The sequence below is a fragment of the Acomys russatus genome, chromosome 4, assembly GCF_903995435.1.
Source record: "Acomys russatus chromosome 4, mAcoRus1.1, whole genome shotgun sequence".
NCBI lineage: Eukaryota > Metazoa > Chordata > Mammalia > Rodentia > Muridae > Acomys > Acomys russatus.
This window is the reverse complement of record NC_067140.1, coordinates 70,478,409-70,491,625: the sequence shown is the minus strand read 5'-3', so window position 1 is coordinate 70,491,625 and position 13,217 is coordinate 70,478,409. Positions and strand designations below refer to the sequence as shown.

General features: G+C 42.6%; 1 protein-coding gene across 2 annotated transcripts in view; it reads right to left on the bottom strand.

Annotated features, from left to right (window-relative positions):
* Plcb1 (phospholipase C beta 1) overlaps nt 1–13,217 on the bottom strand; it is a 690,315-nt gene that overhangs the window by 676,744 nt on the left and 354 nt on the right. For both annotated transcript variants that reach the window (XM_051144700.1, XM_051144701.1), the window contains exon 1: nt 13,081–13,217. This exon is cut by the window's right edge. In XM_051144700.1, coding sequence (XP_051000657.1) covers nt 13,081–13,179 — 99 coding nt within the window. In that variant the 5' untranslated portion in view covers nt 13,180–13,217. The remainder of the gene's footprint in view (nt 1–13,080) is intronic.

Here is a 13,217-nt window from a genome sequence, read left to right as displayed (position 1 = left end):
AGTGAACTAAGAAGCTTTGCAATAGAGCAGAGAAGCAGCCAGGCACGGGTGGTGCATACCATCTAATCCCAACACTCAGGGAGGCAGGGGCAGGCAGATCTCTGTGAGTTCAAGGCTAGCCTGGTCTGGTCTACAAAGCCAGTCTAGGACAGCTCAGGCTACACAGAAAAAAAAAAACTGTTTTAGAAATGTAGTGGAAGTTTTGGATATGTTATATAAACAGGTTCTTGTTTTGATGCCAAGTGTTGGGATGTGAAACCGCCTTTAACAGCCTCGTGAAAGGGTCTGTGATCTTTGTCAGCTGGGAACTACCTCCTGCATGCGTGGGACATGAGGTGGCGGACACGGTCTTTGGCAGCTAGAAAACATCCTTGTGAAGACTCTGAGAGTGTATAATTAGGAGCCCAGAGAGAGCGAGAGAAGTCACTTCAAGATCTTCCTAGAGAGAAAAACTCCAGAAGACTCTTTGAGAAGGCTAAATCTGATTTGTTCTGCTGTTGCTGCTGCTCTTTGCAGTTTATCTGGACCACTGGAATCCTCATGACAAAGAGTGGAATCACCCCAAGAAACTGAGTCTGAAAAGGTCTTCATCCTCTGTCCCTACTCACCTTCTTCCTCTCCTACCTAGCGCCGGTGGTTTAGAAGGGAGTTGGAGAACTTACTTTTCACTGAGAGGTATAAACATTCCTTTTGACAGAACACGCAGGAAAAGTAGAAGCAGGAGTCTTTAAACACCATGCAGTATATGTCAGACACTGAACTAGGGAACAAACAAACCAAAAAAAGCCTAGATCCCTTTGATCAACCTAGATGCTTATTATGCATCATATATAGAAGATGGGAAAACTAATCATTTCAATATAGCTCTGGTAGATAGCAAGTAAGCATCCTATTTGACTTTAATTTACCATGATTTCGAAGTAATGATGTTGAGTATCTTTTTAGTATACTTACTGGCTAGCAACGATGTGACGGGAGGGAGTTAGGGAGGGACAGAGGCAAGAGAGGGGCTTGATACGTTTTAAAACTGTTAGGAGCAGAGCATGTTATTTTAGTCAGTGGTTCTCAACGTGGGGCAGTTTTGTAACTCAGGGGACTCCTGGCAATATCTAGAAACAGTTTTGAACATCACAATTCTAGCATCTACTGGATAAAAGCCAGATATGCTACTGGGAATCTTACAATACAGGCGGGCCGGAACTTCACAGCAAAATAGTCCCTGGCCCCAAATGTCAGTTTGTACACACTGAGAACCATGGGTTTAATAGCTTCCTGTTGACTTTATGTTGTAAAAACTTGCCAGGCCAAAGCACCAGACTGCCAGACTCTTGCTACCACACAGCAATATTTGAGCCACACTCTCCACTTGCTTATTCTGCCTTTGTCCTTCAAAGTCCTATGCTTTGGACTCCTGTAACATCTCCACCTCCTCCTTCACGGCTGAAACACATTCTGTTGTCATGTTGAGTGCTGCATAGCACCCTGGTCTTCTCATTAATAGAATTTCTCAAAAAGAAATTACTTCAATACTTCTTATAAATATCTGTATTTTTTCTGTAACAACACAATTAGAATAAAATGATACCCTGGCTGGATTAATATCAATCTCCTCCACTTGCATATAAACTCCATCTGGACAAGAAAGGAGCATTTATCATCATAAATGCATAATATTGTTTGAATATCTTTTCATTTGTATCAACATATTTTAAAGCATAAAATTAACTATGAATGGATGTGCAAAAAGGCAGAAGAAGATGATAGATAGATTCCAAAAGTTGGGGTTGTGAACCTGCATTTGTGATAAGCCATGTCAAGAAAAACTTCAAAGCAGCGATTAAACATCTCAAACCAATAATGAGGGCATAAACCAGGCTTTGGAGTGCTGAGAAGGACCGAGCAGATGGTAAGAAAAAGATGGAGAGTACAGGTTACCTTCTTAGGAAAAGAGCGGCTGCACCCTCAGGGCTGGAGATGCAGCTCAGTTGGCAGACCACGTGCCTAGCTACAACGTTAATCGAGAACTGTGCTGTACGACCCTAACCCCAGCTGTCAGGAGCTAGAGGCAACAGGATCAGAAGTTCAAGGGCAAACTCTGCCAAAGGTTTTGATAGTTTGCATAGTAAATGTAACCTAAAAGCTCATGTGTTAAGGTCTGTATCCCCAGAGCAGGGCTATGAGGAGTTGACTGAGCCTTCAGAAAGGAGGGACCTATTGGAAGATGCTCAGGACCATAGGACCTCTCATATTCTCATTCATATTCCTCCCCCTTCCCCCTTCCTTCTCTCCCTCTCTCTCTCTCTTAAGAAGAAGATCCAGTTTTTCTCCTGATATGATACAAGTTGCCTTGTCCAAAGGAATAGGACCAACCTATTACACATGAAACTTCTGAAACTCTGAGGGGAATTAAATTTCCCCCCAAGTAAGCATATGATCACATTATCATAGATATTTGGTATTATAATGGAGAGCTGACTTGTGCAAGCATATTGATTGGTTTGGTATGTTCTTAGACAAGATTCCACAAAGGAGAAACAGATATAGTCAGAAGGACAGGTGCGGTGGAAATAATAACGAAACCTGGACTCTGAGATGCCTAGGGAAAGAAATGGCTGTTAGGTGGAGAAGGTGGGGGTGCTTCTAGGAGCAAGAGCTTAGAGGAAGGTGGGAGCTGGTCCAAGTACACATTGAACTAGGAGTGGGAAGGGAATTTAGTTAGTCGATGACTTTACTGCATTTTGTGCAGAATAACTGATGCAACTGGAAATTTGATTTTAAATAGAAATGTAGATCAATAGGCCTATATTTGTTATTTCCTCATTTTGGCAATACAGGTAATATAACTTCCTGTCTGTGAATCATTCTCACATCACAATGTTTTCATATAAATCAGTCTTTTATTTCCCACATCTAGGAATTCTTTTAAGGGTGGTTTTTACTGGTTATATGAATGAGCATCTCTTCTAAGAAGCAAGAACCTGTGCTGACAGTCAAAAATACAAGCTAGCCTGGGTAGCAGGTACCTGTGAGCCCAGCACTGGAAAGGAGAAAGCAGGGGGACGTGAGTTCAAGTCTACTAGCAGCTACCTAGTGAGTTCAACGCAAGCCTGAGCTTCAGCCAAAGGCAGCAGGACGTTGTCAGGCAGGGTTTAGTGGGACAGAAACCTCACTGGGATTTGGAACACAGTGCAGGTCAGTAAACACTTGACAGAATCACTGCAAAGGCCAAAGAAGCAAGTTGCAGATCAGTCTCCATGAATGGCTCCAGCACCTTTCAAATTCAAGAAAACCAACAGAGACCCACCACACCAATTTAAAGGCAAAAGAAAAAGGTAAGCTGAAAATAAGAATGGTTTCTAAGCATTATCACAAGATCTCACTCAATGTGCCACCTTCTCAGCATCTCACAGAAGTGCAGAAACATTGCAATGGTGTAGGAAGTTGGCCTCTTTCACACCTTTGCTCGCCAAGTTTCACTCATATCTGTTAATTTAATATGCAGCCAGAATCTTAGCCCCAAAGCATTCTGGAACATATAGTTTGGATGTCCAGACATTGTGTGACAGGAAGTCCTTCTAAGAGTGTATAGAGATGGATAGAAAACTCAACCACATCCAATATCACAAACACATTGTTTACTTCGGTGACTTTTGTTCAATCAGCTGGGACTACATACTGACTTGCTCTGTGGACTAATTGCTCTTGTTTAAGCTCATATAGTCCTTCCATTACGAGAATTAAAATTAACTTTATGACACTCATTTTGTAGGCAGGTCTAAAATTTTAAAATAGCGCAGTTGTCTCTTTGAATCTCCCAGGCACCAGTGCTGTCCATGGATATGCCCCATGTCCAGTCCAGGTAACAATGTTTCCTTTGCTCTCTAATCCCTTTTCCCATGGACGTGCTCATAAAACTTCCATGCAATAAAATGAAACAAAACACTGTGAAGTAAAAAAATCCCTGGGAATAGAAAACAGATGTAGGATGCTTTTGAATTCTCCTTTAATACAAATTACCCACTGCTCTCATTTTATATAAGTCTATTTCCCAATGTATAACCATTTAGTTTCTTGGTAAATGTATGCCTTTGTTCAACATCCATTAATACATATACCAAAACATTTTTCAAGAATAGAAATTTTAAAACGTTTAAATAACACATAAAAAGAAAAAAATTGAAATATTAGACATTCTAAGGGATCAGGGGGCCCTGAAAAATTCTTGATGAGCCAGCCATGTTTCATTTCCTACTTCAGCTCTGTTTTCACAAGAATTGAATGTTTCCTTAGGGTCCTATGCTAAGCCATGTGTCTCTAGGACCTTCGCTTCAGAGACATAGGCCATCCGGTTCTGATCAGGGACTCCAATGTCATAAATCTGCAGTGCATATGGAATTTGTGATATGACCTGGAAGGTTGCAGGAAGCTAATGTCAGCTTGGGGAACAAGAAAACTAATGTTATCAGCTACCAAGGAGTTGTATTTAAGTGAGGACCCATGGCATCAGTCAGCAACCAACAATTGATCCCATTCTGTTTCCACTGAAAGTTCCCACCCATATTTATATGAGGCACTCCTGAAAAAGAAATGCTTAACTACAGGTTACCAGGGTAGCAGTAAAAAAGCAAACTGCCCCTGTTCCATTTAAGTATCGAAACAGGTAAGTAAAATTTGAAGCTGTTTCTTGACAGGCTAAATTCAAGGGAAATATTCAAGATATCCTAATTGACAGCACAAATTAATCTAGTGCCCTAGGGGCAGATAATGTCTGCATCAGGTGTTATGAAGGCGGGATGGACTGATGTTAATGCAATTCCTTTGGTGCACAGAGTGTCACCAAACGTTTCCCTTTAAAATGGTAACTTTATATTATGTGGATTCTTCCCTAACTTTTACATGTTATAATAAGAAATAGAATACTAAATTAAAGTCAAAATGAAGGCTGTACAACAGCCAACTGATACAGTGTCTGGTTACTAAATACAGAGACCCTGGACACAACCTTCAGCACAATTATAGAAATGAAATGGGTGAGGGAAAAAATGAAGGAGGCACAGTGAACCCTGACAGTGGCGCTCTATGAACCTGCTGTGCTGCCACTGTGGCTACCTCTGTGCATTACTCTCTCTGGTTAAAGTCCTGGAGCTGTGTTTCTTCCTGTGGGACCATTCTCCACACCTGTTACACTTTTCCACACTCAGCCTCAGGACAGATAAGGACAGACCCAGGGGTCACCTACACTAAGGATCCACGACTTTGGTTGTTACTGCTGAAGAGAGGGCCAATTTCAGCAATAATAAAATTGCTGTAGGCTGAAGAGGTTTTGGTTTAGTTTCCACTCAAAATAAAAATAGCTGTTATAGATTAAAAGCAGGCATACCATCCATAGAGTTGCCCGTCATCAAAAGCTACCCAGAGGGTGGGGATGGTGCTAAGAACGGACTTTGGATCTTTTCAGGCTGGCCAGTAATGAGGTCCCTAGAGAATGCGTTGGTGACAAGTGACTGACTACTCTGTGGAAACTGATGCTTCAGGACACATGACTTGTATTTATTTATTTATTTTTTCCTGACATGACTGTTACACTGTGATGAAAACCTCAGCTCACCATTATTTTCTCACATAGAGAAAACCATATTCGTGTATTTATTTAGATTATAGTCCTTACTGGTTGCCAGCAGAAAATCAGAGTTCTTTGACAGACCAAAAATAAATAAATAAATAAATAAATAAATAAATAAAATGACATGCAGATGTTTTAAATTTTTCTTTTCTTTTCTTTTTCTTTTTCTTTTTTTTTTTTTTTTTTTTTTTTTTTTTTTTTTTTTTTGGACACAAAATTATTTATTTATTTGTTTGTTTACTTTACATCCCAATCCCTCCTCTCCTCCTGGCCCCACACCTCTTCCCTCTTCCCCCTCTCCCCTTCCTATTCCTCAGAAAAGGGGAGGCCCCCCCACCCACCCACTACCCTCGCTCATCAAATCCTAACAGGACTGTACATGTTCTCTTTTCCTGTTCCTATCATGGCATCCCCACTACGGGAGAGTGACCAAAAAGTAGGCAACAGGGTCCATATCAGAGACAGCTCCCACTCCCCTTACTAGGGAACCCAGATGAGCCTGAGCTGCCCATCTGCTATATCTGTATAGGGGGCCAAGGTGCAGTCCATGCATGGTCCTTGGTTGGTGCTTCAATCTCTGCAGCCCCCTCTGGGCCTTGGTTAGTTGGCTCTGCTGGTCTTCTTATGGAGCTCCTGTCACCTCCAGGTCCTTCTAGCCAACCCCCCAACCCCTCGCCTTTTCCACAAGACTCCTCACACTTCACTCCATGTTTGGCTCTGAGTCTCAGCATCTCTTTCAATCTGCTGCTGGGTGGAACCTCTGAGAAGACAGCTATGCTAAGCTCCTGTCTGTGAGCATAGCAGAACATTGTTAATAGTGTCAGGAGTTGGCTCTCTCCTATCGGGTGGATCTCAGGTTGGGCCAAGCACTGGTTGGACATGCCCTCAATCTCTGCTCTATCTTTATCCCTGCACACAATTCTAAACTTCGTATGGAAAAAAATAAATAAACAAACAAAAAGACAGAATAATTAAAACAATCCTCTATTTTATATTATTTATTTCTTTTACATGTTTGTGTACATGCCTGAGTGTATGTACATGTATCATATACATTCAGAAGCCTGTGGAGGTCAGAAGAGGGTATCAGAGCCCCTGAAACTGAGTTACGAGCAGTTGTTAACAACCATATGGATGCTAGAACCTGAACCCAGGTCCTCTGCAAGAGCAGCTACGCATCTTAACTGATGATACATCCCCCAGACCCTGTGGGATTGTTTAAGTGGCTCTGTAGAAAATACTTGATGGCTTCTGGTTTGATAAGACCGGATAAGCAAGTCCTCAATAGCTCCTGCCTCACAAATATGTCTGTCAGATATCCTGGACCAGAAGGCTGACAATGATGCTCTACTGTTATAGAGAGTTCTGGGTGACAGTTCAGGCAACAAACTGTTTCTGTCATTTTTTCACGTTGGAAGCTGCTAACCTGCATTTCCTGTTTACTCATGTAACTAATTGTGTTCCTTCTAAAATCTCTAATAGGGTTGAAGACCAGATAGTTTAGTTCTATAATTAAGCCTAGTTGTTTAGGGATTAAGATATTTTTAGGTCTAGATAGATGGTTTAAGTTGATAGAGATGAGATATGATACTGATTTATATTCCGAATTTTAGACTCACCAAGATAGAAAGGATGGTTTCTTCACGGTTGCAAAATACAAATAGCCAAAACACTATGCATATAACATTAACATAATTCCTGATAGTTTTGTGGTTCTTCTTGCTGTATGTAGTTTATTTTATATATATGTGATAATATAAATGTATTTATAAATTTTTTTAAAAATTTAAAAAAAAGATCCACCTCTGGTGCTGTACCAACCTAGATCCACCTGCTGTCAATTCAGCTGCTTCTTCCAGTACCCATAATCTTTCCAAGACGAATCTGCTGCCTCTCAGCTTCATGGCGCCCTCCACCCTGCCCCTCTCATTAATCTTGTCATATTACCTGCCATCATTATAGAAACCGAAACCGATTCTGGAATTCTGGATAATTCTAGCTGTGGACTGGTTTTCGTTTTGTTTTGTTGTTTTTGTTTTTTGTTAACTTGTTTTGGTCTTTTTCACTGGGTGGGCATGGTATAAAGGAGGATATAACTTGTTTCTGGGAGGGAGTAGTAACATAAATCTAGACCCCTACGTTTCCTCAGAAGGTGCCACCAACTCAGTCTAGACTCTTGGCGCTTACAAAATTAGGGTGTACCATGTAAAATTATACATGTCTGTGTGGGTGTCCATGTGTACACACGTGTGATGTGTCTGTAGTGCATGTAGAAATCAAACTTCTGGATGGTATATAGAATAGCTTGCTTGTAGAGAGTAGATCCTGTTTTGAATTATGTAGAATCATTTACTCTGGAACATCTAAAAATTTTAAAAATGGTAAAAATTGATGTTTTTCTCTTTAAATTTCCGAATATAAAATTGAAACACATATTAAGTAGAATGTAAGAAATTTCTGGAGATTACAGAAATCTTTAGAAGAAGAATGGTATCTCGCTTGTACTGACTGCCATCCTAAAATCTATTTCTCCATTTCTATTTCTATAATTTGGTTTTTAAACTTCCCTCTTATTGGGGGTTCCTGTGTGCCAGGTACAATACAGGGAAATATATATGAACTATGGTAGCTTTCTGTGATGTAAGAAATACAGCAGGCATGGTAAAATTCAGAAATGTGGGGTTGGGATACATTAAGCAATTTGTCCACAATGTGATATAAACTTGGGAACCAAGAGTGAAAAAATAAAAAGAGCTGATGCTGGGCTGGTGGTACACATCTTTAATCCCAGCACTCTGGAGGAAGAGGCAGGCTGATCTCTGTAAATTTGAGGCCAGTCCAGTCTACAAAGTAAGTTCTAGAACACTCAGAGCTGTTATATGAAGAAATCCTGTAAAAGGAAGAGGAATGGAGGAGGGGAAACAAAAGAAGGATAAAGGGAAGGAGGAAGGAAGGGAAGAAGGAAAGAAAGAAAGAAAGAAAGAAAGAAAGAAAGAAAGAAAGAAAGAAAGAAAGAAAGGCAGTAAGACAGACTCCCAGAGGTTGGAAGATAAAAATAGGTTCTAGGTTTGAAACACCTGTATGTCAGCGGCTAGCAGAGGGCTGTTGTACCATTTGGAGTCATTCCTTCTCTCTTTCCTGTCCAGTTGTTGAATACCAGCTTCCTCTGAGGTTGAAACATTCCATCCTGCAGGGAAGCATCTTAAGCCAGAAGTTAAACAACTCAAAATGGCTCAGGAAGTCCCTGAAACTGATCAAATTCACTGGGCCACTTACTCCCTAGAGTAGACAATAAAGACTGCTGAGTGTCACTCTAGGGCAAACCAAGCCGCAAAGAAAACTCTCAGACAAGACAGGCTGCCTGTAAGAAGAAAAAACCAACTTAACTGCCTAGAAGAGATTTAGCCCAACTGGGTGCCTTGGAAGAGACACTCTCCAACCTGTTGAATTATCTGTAGGCCACGCAGTGTGCTTCAGGTCCCCAGCTTTTGTGAGTTGTCACCCGTGCTTGGATGGGTTTTGATAATGTCTTTGAATCATTTCTGATTCTGCGAATAACCCGTCACCCACATTCCTGTAAGTAACTCCAATGAAACATATTGTTCCCTAAGTTGGACTTTGGGGTTATCTATACTAGGGTCTGTCATGGGCTTCCTATATGGGGTGAGAAGCATCTTCCCAGGAAAAGTTTTGTCCCACAAGTACCAATCCAGACAGAAGTCAAAACTCAAAGGAGAAAAGGCTCGCTAACTAAGTTGTAGTAAATTACCACCCACTGTCTACCTAAATACAGCTCTCCTGTACTACCCACAGTACAAAGGACTGACCTTGTCCCACCATTAATCTGGTCATATGCAAATATAAAGCAAAGGACTGTAATTTGCTTTGTTATTGTTATTAGTAAACAGATAGCTACAATAGGTCAGATTTTTCTCCTTACATCAAGTTCAGGATGACAGGGTCATATCCACAATTGCTAGTTTTAAAATATTGCAAGATTCTAAACCTTCTCCTCAACTTCTAAGGGGCTCCCAGATCTTCCATGACAGGATAGAACAAATGTTTGGCTGGGTGCTGCAGAGTGTCTACAGACCCCAGCTCCTGCCCTCTGCCATTTGATACTTGTCCTCAACTCTTAGTGCCTTTATCACTGCCAATCATCCTTAGAACATCCACAACCTGAAGGGAAGTTTGCCAAAGAACCAACAAGTTGTGCACAGCGGTGACATCTCCCATGCCATATGGTGGTCAGCAAAACAGAACCAGCAGTTATGTTGCGTAGCATTTTACAATCCTAAATAACCCCGACATAGCACTTTCAAATTCTCAATATACACTGTGCTGTCTACTAGGATAGTAGTAAACTATCTGGGATTTCCCCACACTCCCTCTTTAGAGACTACAAAGCAGGATTCTACTGTTTTCACAGCAAAGGAGGTGTACAGAGGGCTTCTAAGTGCTTGTAGCGTTTATTTTTCTTCTAGACAAGATGATGGAATGTTCCCTTGGGATAGAAACAGAGAGCATTCCTCCGAAACTTAAGAGAGAAACTTCCATAGTTCTCCTACAGAAAATCAAACCAGAGATCCTCTCAAACCTGGGGAATGTTGAAGGAAGGAATGAAGGAAAGAAGGAGATATAAAAATGATTTAGTCCTTACCTATCAAGAGTTATTCATTCCCATCTGAATATTGACACTTCAGTAAATAACCCCAGAGGATCTAACAAGGCTGCCACTAGGGTATTTCCAATTCCTAGATGACAAATCTAGGCTCAAAATGTAAGCCTAGAGACAAAATTAAATTCACAAGCCAGTGAACAGTTATGTAGGCTAAGAAGCTACAGTAACAGTTCATTCACAAACCTTCCCCCTGGTCATAGACAGTGTTGTTTCCCAGACCAGCAGCTGCCGCCACATTACCTAAGGACTTGTGAGAAACACTCTCAAGCCCTACCCCAGAGCTGAATCAGAAACAGGATAGACACCGCAACCCCAGGACTAAATGGCCTTCCTCGTGCTTCTGACGGGAGAAGTGGGGGAATATTGCTTGATCACAGAGGATTCCCACAGATCGCCACAGTAAATGTACAGGGCACACAGCGATGTCAGTTTTATACAAGAGACAACAAAGGTCCAACATGTTTGTCTAAAGCCACACTGCTGAGTGAGAGAGCCCGGACTTTTGATTCGAGATTGGGTTTTCTTTGTCTTGAAGGCACAGCCTCACAGATTAAACTGGCTTGGTTCTAAAAGAGGACACAGAAACCAGGAATACTGGAGAGGCTGGGGCTCAGAGACTTCAACAGGGATGCTGAGAATGTCTGGGTGCCTCCTAGTGCACAGATCACAGAGTTCAAGAGAGCCCATGGCTACAGGGCACTTCTCCAAAGTCTGGTTAACTCGTCCTCTGGGTGCTGTCTGTTTTCTCTAGGAAGACCTCTAGGCTCTCTCCTGAGTGTTAGCTTCCTTCCTACAAGCCTCCCCAGCGACTCACTTCCACAGTGATGGGAGGGCTCTGCCCACCTCCCTCTTCTCCTAGGGCTGACCGTGGGCTGCTCCATTATTCCCAGAGCATCATTTGGTCTCCCTCATCTGTGCTTTGATGATTTTGGTCTCTTCAACTTAGCATAACAGTCTATGACAGGAGGGATTTTACCTACTTTCTCCATCACCCCAAAATGTAGTTCAAGACAGGCACTGATAACTGAGCATGGAACGTTTGCTACATAAATACATGTAACACAAAGCACCCACCTGGGTATCTATAACCTCCATTCTCAAAGTGTTTATTTTATCAAAACCCAGAATTTACGGGGAAATAATTAAAATATAGTTTATAAATCATCAGTGTAAATAATTCCAGAGCTTATGGCCAAAACTATCTCCCCATTTCACTCTAGAACGCTGCTCTGTACTCCTCTCACCTTCCCCCTGCTTTGCCCTTTCTTCTTTTCCTCAGATCCACCCTTTTATTAGCTCTTTGCCTAAGGATGAGTACGAGCATTTTATTCGTTAAGCTGCACTTTGCTTTTGTTTTCTTCACACAAAACGATTCATCTGTGCCTGAATTTATTGTTTATATCTATTCCATTTATAACAGTGTCTGGCCCGATTAGTCTGGGACTGAAAGGAGTGCAAAGCCCACGTAAAGTGTTTACACCCTTGCCCACATCACTTCGTAACTGGCATGAGATCTCAAGGAGGCGGTGGTTCATACTGCAACTTCCGTCTGTGCTTCCAACTGGACAAAATATAGACACGGATGCACTCAGCTAAGTAATTGGATTCACTACCTGGAATATTTAAATTGTTTTCAGACACTGAAAATTGGCTTAAGAAGATTAAAGTAAAATACCCGGGAGGATAACAGGCTGTAATTTACCAGGTGGAAATCATCTCTGGGAGAAGACTATTTCATTCTCCTATTGTTGCTCCTGGTAAGAGATGTGCTAATCATTAGGACTTGAATTTCTTTAGATCCAATAGCTCAGGATTATTCGGGTGAGTTGTTCTTATCAAAACCATTGGATGAAACCCAGGAAGGTAAATTGATAGTAAAATGTGCATCCCATTTGAGGTTTCAGTAAGAATTCTTTCAGTGTTCTGAAGGTTACTAGGGTGGAGGACAGAGAGAGATCATTGAAGTCCTGGGTTCGGGGCCGTAGGTGAAACACTGGAATCTCAAGGCTGGACAGGATCTGTCCTATACAGCAAAGGGTGTAAGTAATTCAGAGGCTGAAGTTGTGGGTCTTTTTCCAAGTTAAGACTTAACTTAAGCAAGCTCATTTCTCAAAGCCTGGCCCTCTCCGCAGGCCCAATCTGCGTTCCTCCGCCCTAACTATCCCTCATTTGCTCACTGATCTGCCTCTAGTGTTCCCTCTCCAGCCCTTCCCAAGCCCCCTCACTCTGCAGCCAGGCGCTAAAGTTTGGCATCAACGGCCACCTGTAGGCTGTACCGCTGTATTCTCTGCCGCGTGGCCAGCATAAAAATGCTCAAGGGTTAGCGGGAACTGGCAAGGTTTGGACCTGGGTGGTAGGTAGTCCTTCTTAAAAGAGGGCAAAAGAGGTAAAGGGTCGCCTTAGTCAGGCGGCAGGGGTACGTCTAGTTCTTTCCAGCGCTATCCAGCTGATCCTAACTTCATGCTCTTTCCAAACTCTCAGGACCTGTCACTGGGTAAAACCTGTCCTTCTGCCTCCACTGGCCCCAAAGACTTAAATTCCTCAGGAGGTACTCGCCAGATTCAGCAAAGATGTCAACTCTAAACCCCCTAGGAAGAGGAGAAAGCGCGCAAAGCTGGCACCTTCTGCCACCCACCCAGGCAGCTGGCAACCTGTGCGCCCCAGGCTGCCCGCGCCCGCTCCAGCGCCCCATTGCATAACGCGCCCCTCGCCCCACCCCCACTCAGCCCGCCCTCGAGTGCCCGGCCCGCACCCCACCCGGCTGCCCCTCACTTACATCATCCCACTTGACGAATTTGGTGCCTTTCTTGAGGCTGTCAGACACGCACACGGGCTTGAGTTGCAAGGCGTGCACTCCGGGCTGAGCCCCAGCCATCTGGGCTCATCGGGGCTCCGGGCGGCCCGGGCGAGCGC